At 46.2% G+C, this 20761-nt stretch overlaps 1 protein-coding gene across 3 annotated transcripts in view; it reads right to left on the reverse strand.

The window, feature by feature from the left end:
• The window catches only part of MTMR14 (myotubularin related protein 14), a 78075-nt gene that overhangs the window by 42800 nt on the left and 14514 nt on the right, over positions 1–20761 (reverse strand). For all 3 annotated transcript variants that reach the window (XM_033141423.1, XM_033141422.1, XM_033141421.1), the window contains exons 3-9: positions 19714–19822; positions 19005–19080; positions 16488–16548; positions 15156–15278; positions 13675–13748; positions 10614–10684; positions 8081–8155 (exon numbers count right to left, since the gene is read on the reverse strand). In XM_033141423.1, the coding sequence (XP_032997314.1) occupies positions 8081–8155; positions 10614–10684; positions 13675–13748; positions 15156–15278; positions 16488–16548; positions 19005–19080; positions 19714–19822 (589 nt within the window). The remainder of the gene's footprint in view (positions 1–8080; positions 8156–10613; positions 10685–13674; positions 13749–15155; positions 15279–16487; positions 16549–19004; positions 19081–19713; positions 19823–20761) is intronic.

A 20761-nucleotide genomic window follows, 5' to 3' on the forward strand; every position in this document is an offset into this window, starting at 1 on the left:
CTTCCCTGTGCTGCCTCTAAAAGAATACGCTGTGCCACCTTTTCCTTGTCCAAAACCACGTAGAGCCCTGCATTTTGCAACTTCGGTCAGGCTTGCATGACTGTAACCCTAAAAATCTTTCGGATTAGAGCTCCCATCGGCTCCAGTCAACACGGCCGAAAAGTGAGGGATGATGGGAGCTGGAGTCCAACACCATTTGGAGAGCCCCGGGATGGAGGGAAGCTGGGCTTAAGTACATTCAAGAAAAGGGAAGGAGAGAAAAGTAATCAAAGAGTTAAGTAGTAGCGGTAGCGGATTTTGCATTTAAGGTTGCATTAAGCTGGGCTGAAGTGCAGCGATGTGCCCAAGCCTGGATAGCTCAGCTGGTTAGAGTGTGGAATACTGATGACGCCAAGGTTACAGGTTCGATCCCCATATGGGACAGCTGCATTTTCCTGCACTGCAAGGGGGCTGGATTAGATGGTCCTCAGGGTCCCTCCTGACTCGATGATCCTATATCCGAGCAAGGATTTACCCTGCAAGTTCGACAATCTACTTAGTAGATTCTACTTTGCCACACAATGCTGCAACTCTTGGTCCAGCTGCAACATCAGTTAAGTTCCTTGGTTGTGATGTTTGGATTTAAAGCAAAGCATGGAATGCTTGCGTAACTTTTGTTTTGTTTTGTTTTAAGTACCCAAAAAGAAATTCAGAAACAAACTTCAGGATGCAGTGGGAGGAGAAGGAAACAGGGCTCTAATTTCTGACTCATTACTCAATTGTTCGGGAGAATTTGGTTCCTGCAGAATCACACAGTGCATTCAGGGCCCCCTAAAGTAAAGAACTGTTACAGCCCAGCAGCGGAGCGCATTCTGAAACATTGATTAGAGTCTATGAACGCCCTGCTGCGTCCCGACCCACTTCAGCAAGTGCCCCCCCCCCAAAAAAATGGGGAAGCTCAGTCCGTGAGCTCTTCACAGCGGAAAACAGATACAGTATGTGAGTAACAGGAGGGCCTTGGAATGGACAGGGGAAGGGAAAACCGCTACCCTCCAAGGAGCAGCTTCCTCCCCCAATAATTGGGGTGGCTGGGCCAGAAATTTCACAATGCGCTGGTCTCGGAACGACCCCACCGAGCTGCCTGCAGAGTCCTAACCCACTTTCGGCAACTGGCATGGGATTGGCTCGACAAGATCCCAGAGACGGCAAGTCAGGAGGGAGGGGAGTCTTCAAGCCCCCACGGATGTTTACCAGGCAGTGTCCGTGTCCCCCCACCCCCTCCTCCCCACCCCTAAAATCCTGCCATGTATTATTCTCTTAAGATTTAGTGTCAGGAGTATAACGTATTCCTGGACACCGCAGAGTTAGACGCAGACTTTTCTGGAAGCTTCTGGCTGTTGTGTAATTGACTGAAGAGCACAACGCAGGAACTCAGCAACTCACTGGATAACTATATACAGTATTTATTGAAGCAACTAGCATCCATAAGTTACTATTTACAGACTTTACAAAATAAAAGAAACAAAACATAAAATCTTTCCTCTCTGTCTCTCTCTCTCTACACTGACCACTTTCTCCACACCAACACCTGCACACACACTAACCACAAACAAGCTCTCATACAGAGCTCAGTCTTAAGGAACTCATTGACCAATCACAGGTCGTTGCTAAGGGTCTGAGAGAGAGCAGATCTGGGCTTTCTGCCAACTAGTTAATTGCTTAATTGCTTGGAGATAGACAGCTGCATTTCTGCACGTAGGCAATTTGCAATCTCTAACAATTCAGAGGTGACTCAAGAAAGCGAGAAGACAAACACAACAGGGGTCAATCAAACTTTGGGAATGAAGAATGGCTGTTTTGGTCAAAGACTAGAAAGGGCATCCCCTCTCGCCCAAGTTGCATCACACTTTGGCTGTGGAGAGCGAGACATACACACAGAGAGACAGATTCTAGTGGTGATGGGCTGGGCTAGTAAAGAATGGCAGAACTCGGCACCCACCACACAAGTTTATATCCTGAAGGTTAGCGCTTTTGGAAAACTTTCCATTGCAAGTAGTTCTAGTGGTTGGGTTACGGCAATGCGCTATATGTGGGGCTGCCCTTTAGGCGGACATGGAAGCTGGAGCTAACGCAAAATGCAGCGGCTCATCTGCTCATTGGGAACCGCGTTCCCACATTACCCCCCCCCCCCCGCTGGAATAATTCCACAGGCTGCCAATCAGCTACCAGGTTAAGTTCAAGGTGCTAGTTTTGGTGCATAAAGCCTTATGTGGCTTGGGACAACGTTAGCCTTTCCCCCCCACCTGGAGCCCTGGACTGACTCCAGCTACAAAAGCTGAGCCTGCTTAACAGATTTCTTGGGCCAGGGTATTGTCTAGGAGTTTCCGTTGGGTTTTTGTTGCTGCTGCTGCTGCTGCTATGGGTGTTAATTCGTTTTACCTTTATCCCTAGATCTTATTATGACTTATGTGGAAACTGTTCAATTTGGTGGTATAGTTTTTTGATGTGTTTTCCTTATTGCCTAGGACTACATTAGTTTTTGGCAATGATGCAATCATGTTGTAAGCTGCCCTGAGCGTGGTCTTACGTACAATGATGAGACTCAAAAGGTATTTTCGGCTTTTATATACCCAGCCAATCAAGGTGGCAGATACCCTTTGAAACTCCACCACTCTCAACAAATAGTAAGACTGGCACCTTCTGTGCTGCCTTTTCAGTCCCTGCTAAAGACATTCCTCCTCCTTCAAAACAAAATAAAATAAAAAATTCTTTCCAGTAGCACCTTAGAGACCAACTAAGTTTGTTCTTGGTATGAGCTTACGAAAGGTACCTAAGGCAGAAATATCTTTACAGCCTGGTTCCTTGCCCCACTAATATAGGCCCCCGTAGTACTACTGCTTCAGGTTTGACCAAGCCTTTAAGCCAAAGTGCCTCTTACACTGACGGGCTTCCTTGGGCTTATTTGTGAACTGCCCTGAGATCTTCTGATGAAAGACGGTATTAGAAATCTTAATCTATATAAATAAAAATGTAAATGTTCGTTTATTACTAATCTAAGATCTCAGAAAGTCCTTGACCGATCGCTTTGAAATTTTGACACAATGTTGGGTTCCATTCCTGACGTGTTTTTATGTAAATATATTACATATATGTCACACCCGTGACAGGTAAAAACTTGATTTTTGGCAAAAACAGAGCCATCTGCTGGACGCAAAAACACCACACGGTAATTTCACTGGTCGTGTGCACGGGGGGCGGAGGCAGCAGTTTTGAGAGAAGAGCCGTTTCTGAGGGAGGAACACTATGGAGCCTCTCTGCTGAGAGGAGGCAGGCGGGAGTTCAACGGGAGAAGCTGCGGGGAGACAGGCGAAAGGCAGGCGGGAGTTCAAGGGGAGAAGCTGTGGGGAGACAGGCGAAAAGCAGGCGGGAGTTCAACGGGAGAAGCTGTGGGGAGGCAGACAAAAACGGGGGGAAGACGTGGAGAAGGCAGGTGGAAGTTCAACGGGGAAAGCTGTGGGGAGGGAGGCAATATCTCCACAGAATTACAAACATGCGCTTTCTCTTTTCTATCTTCCTTTTCCATTGAACCAAATGAGCCACTGCAATGCGTGGCCAGGTACAGCTTGTAAATAATAATAGTAATAATACCGGCACTGGCATCTGTAGCACTCTGATCAGACTCCGGCAACTTCTGCCATTTAAGTTTCCCACAGTTCCAGCCATTAATGATAAATTAACATGTGTCATTAAGGTAAGAAGGGGAATACGCAGGAGAAATGATTTTGAGGAGGTATGGAAGGCGTTTGCAGAATTTGTACTGTTAAAACGGAAAGGGGTCAAACCATCGCAAGAGGTGCTGAAAATTTGGGAGGCTGGATAGTTACAATGGAATGGTCTTGGTGGTGGGGTGCACATTTTTATTCTTATTTATTTATGATTATTACTTTGTTAAAAAAAAAATAGGGGGAGGAGTTTCCCACAATTCCCCCAGAGCAATACTATTTTACGGGTGCTGTGGGGAATTTGAATGGTGGAAGCTGCAAACCACTGATCAATGCTCTAGAAAAATGGGGCCCATGACAAGTGATTCCCCAGAGTGCCACATAAGACATATTACTAGCCATCTATACACTTGGCCATTCATTTCCCACAAATTCTCTCTCGTATTCTCCACGATTCAGCTCTAAACAAATTCACGTTTTGCATAGCAGGGTTTCATTTTGTTTTTAACAACCTGTAGGTGCCAATCAAGAGTATCTTAGGCTGGTGGGTGGGGACTGAAGGCCAAACCTGCCGCAGGAACAGGTGGGCTATCTCCTTCCTCGCACCAAGTTGCGAGCGCCGGCCGGCTGCCGAGGAATCAAAAGAAAATGACTGACGTTATGCTGCGAAGCTCTCGCCGGCAAGGATGTGCTCAAAAATGCAATTAACGGCAAGCCACGCTTGGCAGGATTGAGGTGAAATTGCAGGGCACCAGCAGAACACTGCAGGCCATTGCTTTGTTGTCAGCAGATTTTCAGCACAGGGCAAAGACACTACCCTGCATGTGTTGAACGTTACAGCGAATGTTATTTTTAAGGAAGTCACCTACGAGAGGTGGGGGGCACAGTCCACCTCATCTTGTAACGGCCTAGTTAGTCCCAGGCCCTCTCTTTTTTCCTCTTCAAAGAAGACGCATGCTGTTCCTGTTCTGGGAAATGGTGGAAGCACTTATCTTCAAAACTCTTTTAAGGCTAAGCAGGGAAGTCCTGCTTCAGAAGAAAGGACTGGGACAGAAATAGAGGGAACCTTGATTCCAACCTTAAATGCTGTGTATGTTAAAGGGAAGGGGGGGAGGGCTGGTGAGAAATACTTGGTTTAGGCATGGGAGGGAATGTAGAATGAGGTCTTCGAAGACAGGCAAAAGGGTGCAAGTGAGCAACAAAAATGCCCTGGTACTTCAAGCCTATGGGACGCGGGTGGCGCTGTGGGTTAAACCACAGAGGCTAGGGGTTGCCGATCAGAAGGTTGGCAGTTCGAATCCCCGCAACAAGGTGAGCTTCCATTGCTCGGTCCCAACTCCTGCCAACCTAGCAGTTCAAAAGCACAAAGTGCAAGTAGATAAATAGGTACCGCTCTGGCGGGAAGGTAAACGGCGTTTCCGTGTACTGCTCTGGTCTGCCAGAAGTGGCTTAGTCATGCTGGCCACATAACCCGGAAGCTGTCTACGGACAAACGCCAGCTCCCCTGGCCTATAGACCGAGATGCAACCCCAGAGTCATCTGCGACTGGACTTAACGGTCAGGGGTCCCTTTATCTTTACCTTTACTTCAAGCCTGTTTCAGAACAACACATGCGGAAATTGTGTTTGTGAGAGAGTGAGAGACAGACAGACAGGATCCTCCGAAAAGTTTTCTCAAGCCTGTTTCCCAGAAGGCAGTGCGGGATGGAATCACAACTATTCAGGCACGTTTATTGCTCTATAACAGAGAGGTCCAACCTTTCATACCAAACAGGCCACAAGAGTACTGTACTTTGACACAGAAGCCGCCACACACATAATTCAATTCCCATATCATAAATTAAAGTGTTCACAATATGTTTAATAATATTTAATAAGCACAATTCATTTATTTAAATATAATTAATATTAAATGCACAAATAATAGATCTAGTTACAGGTAGGTAGCCGTGTTGGTCTGCTATAGTCGAAACAAAATAAAAAAAAATCCTTCCTGCAGCACCATAGAGACCAACTAAGTTTGTTCTTGGTATGAGCTTTCATGTGCATGCACACTTCTTCAGATACACTGAAACAGAAGTCACCAGACCCTTATATATAGTGAGAGGGTGGGGAGGGGTATTACTCAGAAGGGTGGTGGGAATGGGGGATTGGCTGATAGGTGTGGTAAACCTGTTGACAGCTTAAGGACTGCAACTGGTCTTACAGGAAAAAGCAAGGGGTGAGAAGGCTAAAAATAGCTCTATCATGTATAATGAGATAAGAATCCAATGTCTCTATTCAGATTTAATTATAAAACAAAGCTAATACACAGGCGTACGCACTTTCGTTAACCACACCTGACACAAAAAGTATCTTTTTAAGGCTTTAAGATTTATTTTTTCTTGAACGTTGCCGAGGGCTGCCAAAACGGGCCTTGCGGGTCACATGCAACCCGCGGCCTGGACCACCCTGCTCTATAGTCTAACAAACTACTCACAAGCACAGGAGTGCTCAGGAAAGCATTCTCCCAATGCTGTCCAGATGATATTAAGCAAAACCTGGGGTCATGCGAGATCTCCATCTCTTTAGGTGGAGCAGAACCGTTTCCTCTCCACACACACACCCAAGTTTCGGGCCACATGTGAGAAAGCTTCTCAAGTGCGCCTCCCCCTCTGACCTACACGCCTGTTATATACATACACAGAATGGCGTCAGCTTAATTCACACAAGGGAATTGGAAAAAAACCCACTTATTTATGCAGGCTCTTAATGGATTGCTGCTCTCTGATAACATGCCCTTCCATTGTGAGCATGTTTTCGCCATGTTTTGCAATTAAAGAGGCGCCGCTTTGTGTGTCGAGGCACTTGAAAACTTTTTAAAGGCATTACTTATACATTCCTGATTTAGAGTCCCGTTTTGTACCGGTTTTTCTGCTGTCGGATTTTGTTCTTTTGAGAAGTGCCTTGGTCTTTCTTCTCAAAATTAAAGGTAGCACATAAATTGTTTTAACACTATATTTATTATTATTATTATTATTATTATTATTATTATTATTATTATTATTATTATTTCTTCATGTCATTCATACCTTTTTAAGAAGTACTGTAAGCACTTTGGATATAAACTGCTTGTCAGAAAAGTGGGCTGCAAATCTACCCTGGAAATGTTCGTCCCGGCTTGAAGGAGTACACCTGCGTACCTCTGAATACCATGGGCTTGAGACGTGCCAAGAGAAGAGCTATTCCCCTTGTGCCTTGTGTGTAGTTTTCTGGCAGGTCACTATTGCAAGCAGAGTGCTACACTGGAAATAGCCTCTCTCTGGTCCAGCAGGGCTCCTTCTTAAGTGGACTCCCTGCTGTTCCTACCCCAATCGGCTCAGAAAATGGCTAGAAAGGACACAATGAAGTTTTGCAACTGAAGGAAGCCAAGCAGGGCTAGCTACCTCTAAGCTCCAGAGAGAAAAAGCAGGCAAGGTGTAGTTATTCTGATGGTAGGCTCAACAGGTTATCGGGGGGGGGGGGGGGCTCAACTCAGATACAGACCGTAAAAGCACTTTTCGATTGTGCATACTGTTTACGCAGACAACCACCGTCAGCAACTTTCCCCCTCAGGAGTCCACAGAGGAGTCCACCTCTGGAAACTCTTATGTGGAACAATTACTGGAGCATCATTTATTTGTTGATTTCTGTAGAACTTTCCCGCAAAATTGTGCCCAAAATGTTTCTCAGCGTATCACATGAACAATGAAGGAGGAGGAGGAGGAGGAGGAGGAGGAGGAGGAGGAGGAGGAGGAGGAGGAGGAAGAGGAGGAGGAGTTGGATTTGATATCCCACTTTATCACTACCCGAAGGAGTCTCCAAGCAGCTAACATTCTCCTTTCCCTTCCTCCACCACAAAAAACACTCTGTGAGGTGAGTGGGGCTGAGAGACTTCAGCGAAGTGTGACTAGCCCAAGGTCACCCAGCAGCTGTATGTGGAGGAGCGGGGAATCGAACCCGGTTCCCCAGATTACAAGCCTACCGCTCTTAACCACTACACCACACTGGCTCTTCAAAAACTTACTACAGATCATCGTTAACACCAGTAGAAAAAAAGAATCCATACAACTTTGTATAAAATTACTAGGAATAAACTAACCGAATTAAGTAGCTTTCAATAAACAGGAGAGAGAATCACACCAGCACAAATATAGAACATTAGCCATACCAAGCATCCTCATGAGTTTATGGTAGTGTTCCTCAAACTTCATCCCTAGCTAGCAGGACCAGTGGAATGGTAGTCCAACACAGCTGGGGGTCCAAGTTTGAGAAAAAACTATTTATAGTGTAAGACATTATGCCTCATCTACCATCCAGGGATCAGGGGGGAAACTTGGTTCTTGCGACCTGCCATCTTACCTGATACTCGCTCCAGTCAATGTTCAACCGCTCCGTGAGAGAGACTGGGATGCTGAGAGGAGCATCAACATAATCCTGCAAAGAAAGAGGCACAAGGTCCATCAGGGGTAGGATGATGTGGTGAAGTATGTACTAGAAATCCTGTACTACAAACAGGTCTGTGTATTTTGCTCCTCCATTCCTCTCATCTAAAGCTTAGCTTCGGGTCCAAGACTTTCAGCCAAAGCAGATTGGCTCGTGATTAAGTCCCTATGAATTCAGGGGGGAATTTGCTCCCAAGGCCACTTGCAGCCTTAGTTTTATCATTCACTTATTTCATTTATATCTCTCGCCTGATACAAATGGGACTTTCCATTTTATCTTCAGGAAAACCTGTTCAGATAAGGTTAGGTTGAGAGACAGTGGGTGGCCCCATTGAAAACTGTGTTACTGTGGCGTCCTTTTCTGTGGGAGGAACAAGCCTCTTGGCCGAATATTTTCAAAAGGGATTTCTCAGAGAGGACTGTCTGAGCAGCATTGGGGAAGGGGAAAGACAGAAGCAGCAAATCCCAAAACTGCTGCAGAGTCTTGGTCCTCTTGTGGCTGCAAGTGCGAAGGTGGGGCTGTCTGCGACGGTGCCGCCAAGATCGGCAATCTCCTAAAGCAGGGGTAGGCAACCTAAAGCCCGTGGGCCGGATGCGGCTCAATCGCCTTCTAAATCCGGCCTGCGAATGGTCCGGGAATCAGCGTGTTTTTACGTAAGTAGAATGTGTGCTTTTATTTAAAATGCATCTCTGGGTTATTTGTGGGGCCTGCCTGGTGTTTTTATATGAGTAGAATGTGTGTTTTTATTTAAAATACACCTCTGGGTTATTTGTGGGGCATAGGAATTCGTTCTTTTTTTTCCCCCAAAATATAGTCCGGCCCACCACATGGTCTGAGGGATGGTGGACCAGCTCACAGCTAAAAAAGGTTGCTGACCCCTGACCTAAACAGACACTCTCTGACTTTCAGGAAAATAGCACCAAGGTTCATCTGCCCCGGAACACCGCCCTCTGACCTGACAGCTCCTTCTGCCCATTCCCTGGTGAATGAAATGAATCCTTTTAACTGCCCAGGGGCAATCTGTACACCAATCAGAGCCTTCTCAGGTTTGTGTAGCCAATACGGAAGCACAAACCATCTGGGAAAATCCTAAGGGGGAGAAACCCCTCCCCCCAAAAACCTACAATAATCCCTTAATAGCTCAAGTAGCCTAGAATGGGGAGAACACACTGGAATAGCTAACAGGAGGACATAGAAACACAGACATACAGGTGGAACTCGAAAAATTAGAATATCGTGGAAAGGTTCATTTCTTTCAGTAATTCAACTTAAAAGGTGAAACTAATATATGAGACATGCAAAGCGAGATAGGTCAAGCCCTTATTTGTTATAATTGTGATGATTATGGTGTACAGCTGATGAGAACCCCAAATTAACAATCTCAACTTTGGGGTTTTCATCAGCTGTGAGCTATAATCATCACAATTATAACAAGCAAAGGCTTGACATATCTTGCTTTGCATGTCATGAGTCTATCTCATATATTAGTTTCACCTTTTAAGTTGCATTACTGAATGAACCTTTTCACGATATTCTAATTTTTCGAGTTTCACCTGTATGCAAAGGGTCAAATGAACCATCTTACTGTCTGGATAGCTTCACAATGGACTACTCCTCACCATTTTATTTTTAAGAAAAAGGGGCAAAAAACAGTCCACTGAGCATGGTCAAGAGGCATAGAATGCTGATTTATCTGTTGAATTATCAGTTGAGGAGAGGACCCAGGGAAAGAAGGGATGGAATAGGGAAGATGGGAACCTGAAGAGAAACAAGTCGATGCTGCAGTGACCCCTACTTGTACATACTGATGGCAAACTCATTCGTAAAGTTACAATCCTTATGTAGCCAAAGCGTAACTATCCACATACAAGAGGGCTTGGGGGATGGACGGACACCTGGGCGTTGCAAATGTGTGCAAAAAACTGAGCCCCACTCCCAGAAAGGAGAACCCAAAAGAATCCAGTACTCAGTGGCTACAGAAACCAAGTATTTGGGGCCCTTAGAAGTGGGAAAGTGCAGGCAGAAAAGGGAAACGGAGGAGCCTGGGAAAGGACACGGCTGATTGGCCGTAAACCCCACTTGTTTTACATTCCAGGGTTGAGTCCTAGCACTAGGAACAGATGCCTGGGCTGGACTCTGGTGCAAAATTAAGCCCGCGAAGAGATTCTGGTGACTACGGAGAAACAAAGGCCAGGTCTCTGCTCCCAGAGTTTTGTTTTGTTTTTGTTTTTTTAAAGTCAGGCAGCGCCCACGGGTTTCAAACCGCTGTGGGCGATTGCAGGATCCAAGCTACGCGTTGGTCGATGGAACCGCTGGGCTGAGCTGGCTCCTCTGCTCCCAGAGTTGGTGCGCAAACAGCTTGGGCCATGGGCAAAAACCAAGAGCCCTGGAAAAGTTTATCTTGGAACAGCTTCGTGGCAGCTCTGCTTCACGGCCTCTGCCCCCGTACCTGCTTCCAGTTAAAAACAAGCCCTTCCGCCCGGTAGCCCCGCTCTTTGTACTCCTTGAAAAATTCACAGCCTGCGTGAAGAGAAAAAGGAGAGGGGGAGAGGGAATCCGTGAATGAACGTGCACAGGGTAGCATCCAGACTTGACTTCCCACTCAGCAGGGTGCATTTGATTTGAATCAAATCGATTTAAATCACGACTTAAATCACTAGTCAGTAAGACTTGATTTAATTCATTTTTTTTTTTTTACAGAAAGACTCCTTCTTGCTGGTATAATGAAGATGAAGGTTTCACTTTTGGAATAATAAATTTTCAGAGTAGTTTTTTACAGTTACATCAAAAGTTACTGATTTGGTTATACTATTAGAAACACATAGACAGATAATTATGAAATTATTGTGAGGTTTAATAAGTTAAGTGTTTATATTTGGACAACTTTTCTGCTGTACTTTACTGGAAGGGGGGGGAAAACAATTCCTTAATAACAATTTATGAAATTTATTTAACTAAAGCAACAACATTATAGCATATGTATCCATGTTTGTTAACTGATGTGGTTAAACTTTTTTTTTTTTTTTTAAAGACAAGTTTCAGCACACATGAAAAACTTATTTCCTGATGAATGGCCTTTGGACCATAATGTAACCTAAATAGAAAACTATATTTAGAAAGATTTTTCCTCCAGAGGCATTTTATTTTAAAAATCCGATTTAAATTTTTTTTTTAAATCCATTAAAAAAAACCAAAACAAAAAACCCATTGATTTTTATCCACCCTGCCACTCCTGAGGTAGAGGGAGGATACACTCTGTGTCTCTCCTCCAGAATCAAGAGTCCAGAACAAGCAGCATGTTAAGGGCTGGGTCACAAGAGGTCAGACAAGCAGTCAGGCTGGTTTGCAGCAACCAGGCTGCAAACCGCTGCCGCCGCCACCACCAGCCCGGCACCAAGGGGTCACAGGAGGCTCAACGGCAAGCAAGGAAGCAGGGAATGACAGCCCTCACCAGGCAGCAGGCAAGGCTTGTTGCCAGAAGCTGAAACCAGCCAAGGGACTGTGCTCTCAAACTCTGCCCCAGCGAGTGCATTTCATGCATCAGCACATGGCTCTCAGCTACCCGCTTCCACACCCCCACACCAAAGCTGGTTCAAAAAAGAAAAGAGATTCTTTGAAACAGTGTTTGCTGGCAAGGGAGAAGCCTGGAACCCCCTCGCCTGGAATAGCTGGTGGTGAAGAGGAGGCGGCCACAGGGCAGGGAACACAGTTCGGGACGCATTGGTTCTTCAAACCATGTTTTAAAGCGTTTGTTCCTTAACAGTTTTATTCCACAACAGAAATATTCATGCCTGCAAAGCGATATGCATGCTCAGAGGTTATTTGTACGTAGCCATATGAAAATGTATCCGGGTTCCTTTGGGAAGAAGGACCGGGTGTCTATTTCCAATCATCATCATCATCATAAATTTGTTTGTTTGTTTGACTTATGCCCCACCTTTTTCTCCCAAGGAGCTGAAGGTGATGTGCAGCGTTCTCCCCTTCATTCAATTCCCACAACAATCCTGCGAGGTAGGTTCTGGTAGCTTAGGCTGAGCGGTAGGTAATGACTGGGCCCAAGGTGACCCAGTGAGTTTCATGACTAGCGGGCATCTGAATGCGGGTTCTTAACCACAACACCACACTGGCTGGTTGATTTTTAAACCAGTCTCTCAGAATGAGAGTGCGGCTCCTTTTCATCCACGCCACACATTTAAAGAACTCCTTTGCCACTTCAACAGTCATGTCTTCCTCCAAAGAACCCTGGGAACTGTAGGTTCCTAAGGGTGCTAACCTTGCGGGGTCACAGTTCCCAGCACTCTTGAACAAACTGCAGTGCCCGAGGTCCTCCAGGGCTGCTGAAAGTGGTTTAATAGTGCTTTAAACGTTTGGAGTGGATGTGACCTTAAGCTACGCTATATGAAGCATAGTGGGCATCCCAAATTGGGCCAGTTGCGATTGCGGCATCATGCCGCTTCAATTCAAAATGGATTCTCATTATATATAAATATATATGTACAAACACGCAAAGGCACTTCCTTAGATTGGTTTGAGAAGCCTTCAAAAACTTTAATATAAAAAAACACAAACCAACCTTGGCAATTACAGAGCCATGTTCTGGTGGTGACAATTCACCCATGGCTTGATGCAACCTTAATTGGAACACTCCCAGTGTGGGTCTCCCGTCCATTAGAAGATGTCGAGCACCTAAGCATGTGCTTATTTCCCCCCACGTAATGCCTCTCGAGGAACATCCCACAGCATTTCAAGACTCTGCAGAGTTTCCAGGTCAGCACCAGCTTGCCGTGAGTTTCCTCGCAGTTTCCCAGCAGCAGAAACGCAGGCTTGGAAATAGCAGGGAGGGGAGGGGAGTGGAAACCCAAGTTCCAGCATGGCGGGTGAGCGGCGACGCCAAATTCAAGGACGCATCCTTCCTGCAGTCACCAATTATCCCGGCATGCGACATCCATTTGCAGCGACATCCACTTTTGATGTGCTACTGGCTACGTTCCCGTGGGGGTTTTGTGGGAGTGGGAGTATGGGAGGGCAACACAGACCCAGTCTAAAAGCTATGGGAAGAGACAGCAGACTCTGACTGAGGAGCCTTATATTTCCAGAGTTTTCTCCCAAAAGACAAAGGAGCTCCTCCATCCAGAGACAAGCAGGGACTACTACCTCTGATACAAGGCCGTTGGGTGCAATAAAGAAACTGGAACAATTTTGTGAATGAAAGAGGTGGTTTTATTCCGCACCCCTTAAGAGTTTTGTCTCCTTGGATATTGGAGGTGCTCCTACTTGACTGTGGGGGAAACCAGTCATAGCTATTCTGCCCTCTTCCCAGTAGGAAAGCTTTTCCCCAACCTAATGGTTTTGAACCACAACTCCCATCAGCCCCAGGGCCAGACATACTGCACTGGCTGGGGCTGTTGAGAGTTGTAGGCCAAAACACCTGGAAGGAACCAGGCCGAGGAAGGCTGCACTAGACGGCTGTGAGGAATCGCTGCTCATCCCTCAGAACACTTCCTTCCTACCTGGGTAAGGGATGGAGAGGAGGGTGAAGTCTGCATAGCGCTGTGCTTTATCCACCTTCTCGGAAGACGTCACGCTGTGGTAGGAAAACAGAGAAATGCACTACACGTGTGTGAAGCTGGCTGGCATGGTGTGGCAACTGTGGGCCGACCCCAACGAAGTCAGCCCAGTTTCCCCTGCTGCTCCCCACCCCCACCCCACATTTCACCAACGTGTTTTAAGTTTACAGAGAATAACTGCACATTCTTCCCAATTAAGGTATGAGCTAGTCTTTGTGCCTAATTATCCCATCTGACATTCTTCTTTTCTTTTCTTTTCTTTTCTTTTCTTTTCTTGAAGATTACAAAACAGTACCTGGCTGGAATACCCTTCACGCCTACTCTCCAACAGAAGTTTGTTTGTTTTCAATTTTTATGAGCCTGAGGTGGGGAATTAGAAATGGCATCATGCTGAATGCAGAACTCGCCACAAGCCAGTTTCATTTATGAAGCAAGCCAAGTTTTTTAAGCTCATGGGTACAAAGTGGCAGGCATCCTGCCAATACCTGGAAGAGCTCCCCGCAACAAGAACAACAGCAACAACAAACACCCTGCCTAATTAGGCAAGCATTTTATGGCAGAGATGATCAACGCACTATAAAACATTATTCCTGCACATAGTGAGCAAACTCATAAGAGAAAAGTTCAATGTAGTCTTCTCCCTGACATCACTGTTTTGCTACACGCAAAGAGCATTTTAATGTATGGGACCATTAAAAAAAAAAAGACCTTCCTCACCCATTTGCATTCTGAAGTGCTGCAACCTAGCATTCTGTCCTTGCATTATGTGCAGAACATCTCTTTGCGACCACCCTTCAGAATGCTCTACGCTAGAGGAAAAACAAACCTAGGCCCAAAACACAGAGAGGCACTTGGCACATTCCTCCATTTGAGGACTCTTTCCAGCAGGGCACGGGAAGAGAAGTCAAAAGAGAGATAAGTACCCTAGGAACGTCTGCTGAAAATGAAACCTGGTTGCTATATCCAGATAGCAGCAATAACTTGGCTACCTTTACTTTTTCATTTTTTAAACTCATTTCAATATATTTTTCTCCCACCCTTTTCTCTGCAGCAGGGATGGGGAAACATTGATATGTTACTCTACTCCAACTCCCATCAGCCCCAGCCAGCATGGCCAATAGTCAGGGATGATGGGAGATGCAGTTCAGTATCTGGAGTGCTACAGCTTCCCCGTCCCAACTCTACCCCTCCTGCTTTTTATCCTCATAATACTCCATGAAGGCAGCTGAGGCCGAGTGATAGTGACCTGCTCACAGTTTGTTACTCAGGAATTTTTGGGCAACAGTGAGAACCATTGTGGAGTATCCCTGATCTAAATCTGAGCGCTACACCTGCTCTCAGGAGCATCCTTCACCTGCAGTGCTTCTCAAATTTTGCCGGCAGCCAATTGGGACGCACGACACACAAATGGCACCCGTACTTACTTCAAGCCAAACTTCACTTTCTTGTTCTCCACCATCAAGTCGCAGATGTACGCAACCGACAGGTACCTCAAGAGCTTGATGTCATGACCTCGGACCTTGTCGAACAGCTGCGAGTCTGCATTTCTGAAATACAGGACAAGGGGATGAGGTCCGTCCCCCACCCCGGGAGGAGGAAATGCAGAAGGCTCAGATTAGCAGAATCGAGGCTTAAGCAAGTCCTACAACCCAACCCAAAACGCTTCACACAGCAGTCCTAATGGCCAAGACCAAGGACATGATAAGCCGGGCGATTCTCCTGTGCAAGACCCGTTGATTTCAACGAGGCTTTTGCAGGAGGGCTTCCCTGATGGATGGTGCCCCAGCTCAGCAGTAAAAGCATCTGAAGAACCTCTTCAGGAAAATGGGTTATCCAAATCTCTGGAGGTTCTTGTAAGGGAGCACATCTACTATGAAAACGTACATTGATTTAGGTATCCTGAATTCTGGGGGTGGTTCTGTAGGGGTTGCTAAGAACTCCAAAGAGGTCCCCAGCAATTTCCAGAATTAAGGCCTCCAGAATTAACTTTGGTGGGGAGGAGGGAAGCTAAGCCAAACCAGTTAAACAATCAAATTTAGGAGTCACACACGTCCAACACTGCCCTGTGAGTGGCAAACAAGCAATCCTTGAGAGGGGATTTTAATTGGCCTAAAATTACCAGAAGGCATAATCTTAAAACTGCAAGCTATGCACTAACAATGGAGCCCATTCTGCCGATGGGTTTTTAAAGTTTTGCTTCAAACTGTTTTTTTGATCTTGCCGAAGTCTGAAAATATTTTATTATTGATATTTCTATGCTGAGATTTTAGGACTGCTTTATATGAGGTGTTCTCCAGTTTTGTTTTAAATTCTACTGTGAAGCACTTCCAAGTGCCTTAATATAGTACAGCAGGCTATAGGTTCGTGGAAATAAAAAAACCCGAACAAACCCAAGAAGAAATATTGGCAGCAAGTGTGTAGGACTTGCTCAGTCCACCTCCCATACAATCCTTACTCTCCCCAGCTACCCCCCCCCCCCAGGAACTCTACTGCAGCCCAGAAAAAGCATCATTTGACTGGCCTGTTCTCAAAGAACACCAACCACTGCTTTGCGACCCACAACAGCCAAGTACCTCCCTGCCTTGGGAGAGATGAAATTATGGAAGTGCAAGTTTTTCTGTTACTGCAGCTCCATGGTGGCAGGAAAAGTCCCTCTTACATTTCCTCCCTGCCACGCCAGCGTAAAGCAGATCCATGAAGAAAAAAGGAATCTAAACTTTGTCTGACATATTTGTAGGTGGTTGGGTCAAACAGACCTGAAAGCAGAGTCCTCTTCTGACATGTCCTCTGTATCTGCCCAGGCATCGTCTGTGCCCCCTGCAGAGAAGACACCGAGAGAAGTTCAGCATATTAGTAGCCACAGCCTCTAGCCCTAAACAGATTGGGTAAGCTGGCATAAGAATCCCAGCACTTCTCCCACAAAGCATGGTTCTGGGCTTCCTGCGTGTTCCGATAATGTAAGATGCCGTTTGTGATGACGAACGAGTCTCCCGTCAAATCATCAGGCTCGGCCCACGTGAGTGACTCTCTTGCCATCTCACAAACTGGAAGGGTACTACCAATGGGATCAACTCATCTTGGCTTTATTACAGAGCTTTTGCCTTCAGTTCCACCCCTCGTTTCACTGATGGGGAATTGCGGAGGGTTGGGAAATTGTTCCAAGGTGATGTAGACTCTGAAAATGACCCTGCGAGGTAGGCTGGGCTGAGATGTAGCAGCTAAGATGACACAGATCACACCACACTGGCACTCAATGACTTCATGGCTCTGAAGAGATCAGAATCCCACGCTCATATATTCTCCTGGACCACCCAGGTATATTTGACACTACACCTATCTTTTTACTTTTCAGTGCTATGTATAACATTAAATATTATATTTAAAGTGTTTTTTGATGTGAAACATATCGAGTGGATAAGGAACGGGTTCCTGCTTCCTGCATAGTAAAGCAAGTGCTGCTGGCCATAAATCAAGATTGTACATTTAGTCTAGGTGAAGAAATTGATGCATGCAGTAACACTAACAGTTTCAACACTTTCTTTAAAGAAACAAAACAAAAAAAGCAAAAAACAGGATTGGGGAACTTTTTTGGCCTGGTGGACCAGATCCTTATCTATCTCCACCCAGTGTGGATTTGATTTAAATCAAACTGATTTAAATCACGATTTAAATCACTAGTCAGTAAGGCTCAGGGCCGATTTAAATCAAAAAAATCCGATTTAAGTCGGATTTTTTTTATTTAAATCGGATCTTTTAAATTTAAATTGGATTTTTTAAAAATTTAAATCGGCCCTGAGCCTTACTGACTAGTGATTTAAATCGTGATTTAAATCAAATCCACCCTGCCTCCACCCCATGGGACAGCTTACCTGACAACCACCTGACATCAGAAGGATGTCAGATGATTGACATGTGGCCTGTCCAGCTAACCTGCTCAAGCCTCCTGCTCAGCACTTCCCAGACACCAGGGAGAGGGCTGTGGCTCAGCTGCTTTCTGCAGAAATCAGCAATGCAACAGAGATGCCCGCAGGAAATTGAGTCATGCAGCGGATCCTTCGCAGAAGGCAGGGCTGCAGTCACCGGCCATCAGCACAACTCGGGCACACAGCCAATCGCAACAGGCGTGACCTCACCACCCATTTAGCTGATGGGTGGGGACTTCAATGCTGCTTTCTGCAGGGATCGGCTATGTGATCAGGCTGCCCACAAGTAAGTCTGACACCCAGCCGATCCAGTTGCACCTGTACCTGCCCTACACTTGACTCCTCATATGTGACGTCAGCTGTGGGGCAGCTGGGTGTGGTTTGGGGGGGAAAACAGCCTCACCAGCCAAATTGGGAGCTCTGCTGGACCAAATAAAATCGTACCTCGGGTTACGTACGCTTCGGGTTGCGTACTTTTCGGGTTACGAATTCCGCTAACCCAGAATCACAACCCGAAGCGCGCGCGATTCGCTTATGTGCAGAAGCATTTTCGCAGTCTACGCATGCGCAGAAGCAGTTTTTGTTTTTCCGGTTCGCGCATGCGCAAACCGAATTTTTCGGGTTACATACAGTGACCCGGAACCAATTAAGTATGTAACCCGAGGTACCACTGTATGGCCCGAGGTTCCCCACCCAAGTTAAAGACCTTAATGCTGCGATAACCTCCTGAAGGTGTACGGGCAATCAGAAAACAGGGGAGGGGAGTCATGGAATTGAGTGCAGCTCCCCATAATTAAGAGGGCAATTGTCTAAATTTCATATTTTGCGTAACTTGAAAGTTGGAAATCACATTTTCTTTGTGCAACTATGTAACTCCCTTGGCCCAGAGGTTTTGCTTCGTTTCCGAAATGCAGAATCTTTGCAGCAGTGTCTGAAGAACAAAAAAAGCCACCTTGGTCATAGTTCTCCTGTACGAACAGGGATTCTCACAACTGCTTCATCACTGAAGACATTCAACGAAGATGCCCCGGGGAGCAGACTCCAATACTGAAACAGGAAGCCTCTGCTTACGGAGGAGCTTACGGACACCCAAGACAAGGCCACAAATGGCTACCACCACCTGGCGGTACCCTTGGCATATTCCTCTCCTTACAAAACTTGCCAGCTTTGGCTTTCTAGGGAACATGAGTTTGGTTTCCGTTTTGAACTAAGCCACTGTCCTCAATAGCAGCTCATGCCTGCTGTTCACACCAATTTTCAAGGATGCTCCCCCAACAAGTGTAATGAAACAGAAATAACACATGGCAACTATTACCAAACCTACACCTCCCTTCCTCTGCCCTCCCTTACCTGAGAAAATGTAGTTGTATCCTGTGCGCCCATAAAGTTCACCCCACCCTGCCAGGGTGGCCGATCGACATATATGCTGAGGAAAGAGAGAGATGCAACAAATGACCATCAAAGCACAGAGAAGCAATGGACCCTCCTCCTCCTCTTCCTCCTCCTCCCGGCCTTTTTCCATACCGAATTCAGGGGAGTCTGGCTTTGCACTCATGGTCTGCACTGTGCCTTCCAGATGGAGGTCTGCATGGCTCACAGGTCAGGCTTAATTACTTCCCAACCCTCTGCTAAGCTCCATTTCCCCATGATTCTACTTTGCACCACTATTTGCAATTCCTTTTTAACTAATATCAGCTGCGTGCGCTTCATTAACATGCTCTTTGAACCATCTCTCTCCCCCAAACCGTTAATGAACGGGATTAGGCTGGTCCCCGCAGGATCCTCTTTTAAGTTCACCTATCGGTAGCAGAGCTGAAACAAATCTGCAAGTTACGGAGCGGCTTATCAAACGCACCAGCCCCGGCCTCAGTCTGCACAGGTGCATGCCCGCTTGACCTGGGAGCAACGAAGAAAGGTTGCCAAGAGATAGTTGCACCCGCTTTCTAGAGCCTTCTGCTCGTGGCTGAAGGCACCTTCCAGTAAATCGTGCAAAAGCTACAATGAGACGCCCACATAAGAAAAGCAAACCATGAAAGTCACAACACACACACAGCTTTACCTTGCCCTTGTAGAGGATGACGGGGCAGACAAACCGCCCTCTGCACCTGGCCATTTTACTGCGGTGGATGAGGTCTTGCAGCTTGCCAACTTGGACGGTGCTCTCAAATCTGTTGGAAGCAAAACAGGCCATTACCTGCACAGGCACCAATTGCAGATTGGAGGGGACAGGTGTTGCCTGGATGTGCTTCCCAGGCTACAAGTGACTGCAAAATCTCATCTTGGCATTGTTGTTGTTCAGTCGTTCAGTCGTGTCCGACTCTTCGTGACCCCATGGACCAGAGCACGCCAGGCACGCCTATCCTTCACTGCCTCTCGCAGTTTGGCCAAAAGCCTGGTAGCTTCTGTCATCTTGTTTTGAAGCCAACAGCTCAGGGGGAATGGGGCGGGGGGCGGGGGGAGACTTCCACTAACCAAAGGCTTGGTTTTGTTAACTCCACAGCCAACAAGGATGTGCACCTCACCTTTCACTGTCTTCTTGTTTAAAAGGCTCAGTGGCCACAAATTTAATAGATCCTGGATCCAGACTCAGATTAGCTAACAAATAGAAGGAAATTTTAACCCTGCTCTCCCCACCAGCATAGCATATGTAAGTAAGTAAGCAGAGAGGTGGCAATGGCTACGAGGCTGGTTGCCATCGTAGAGGAGAGACCCAAACGCAGATCTCCACAGCCTAGATCAGGTTTCAATTTGTTCACCACCACTAATATCAGACACCAATTCAGAACTGATAATGGTTTGGATGGAAAGGAGACATAGGGTGTCATTTGCATACTGATGAGACTTAACTCCAAATCCCTGGATGACCTCTCTTGGTGTTTTCATGTAGATGCTGAACAGCATGGAGACAAGATGGGAGGAAACCCTAGAAGCATCCCAGAGCCACATTCTTGAACTGTCTCTCAAAGAAGTACTGGAGCCACCATAAAAAAAAAAAAATGCTAAAAATTCCAGCCCAGTCAGGTGCTTTAGAATAAACGGTCAATAGTACTGAAAGCTTCCAAGAGGTCCAGCAGAACCAACTAGGACATACTGCGCCTTCCCAATAT

The sequence above is a fragment of the Lacerta agilis genome, chromosome 2 (genome assembly GCF_009819535.1).
Source record: "Lacerta agilis isolate rLacAgi1 chromosome 2, rLacAgi1.pri, whole genome shotgun sequence".
Classification (NCBI taxonomy): Eukaryota; Metazoa; Chordata; class Lepidosauria; order Squamata; family Lacertidae; genus Lacerta; species Lacerta agilis.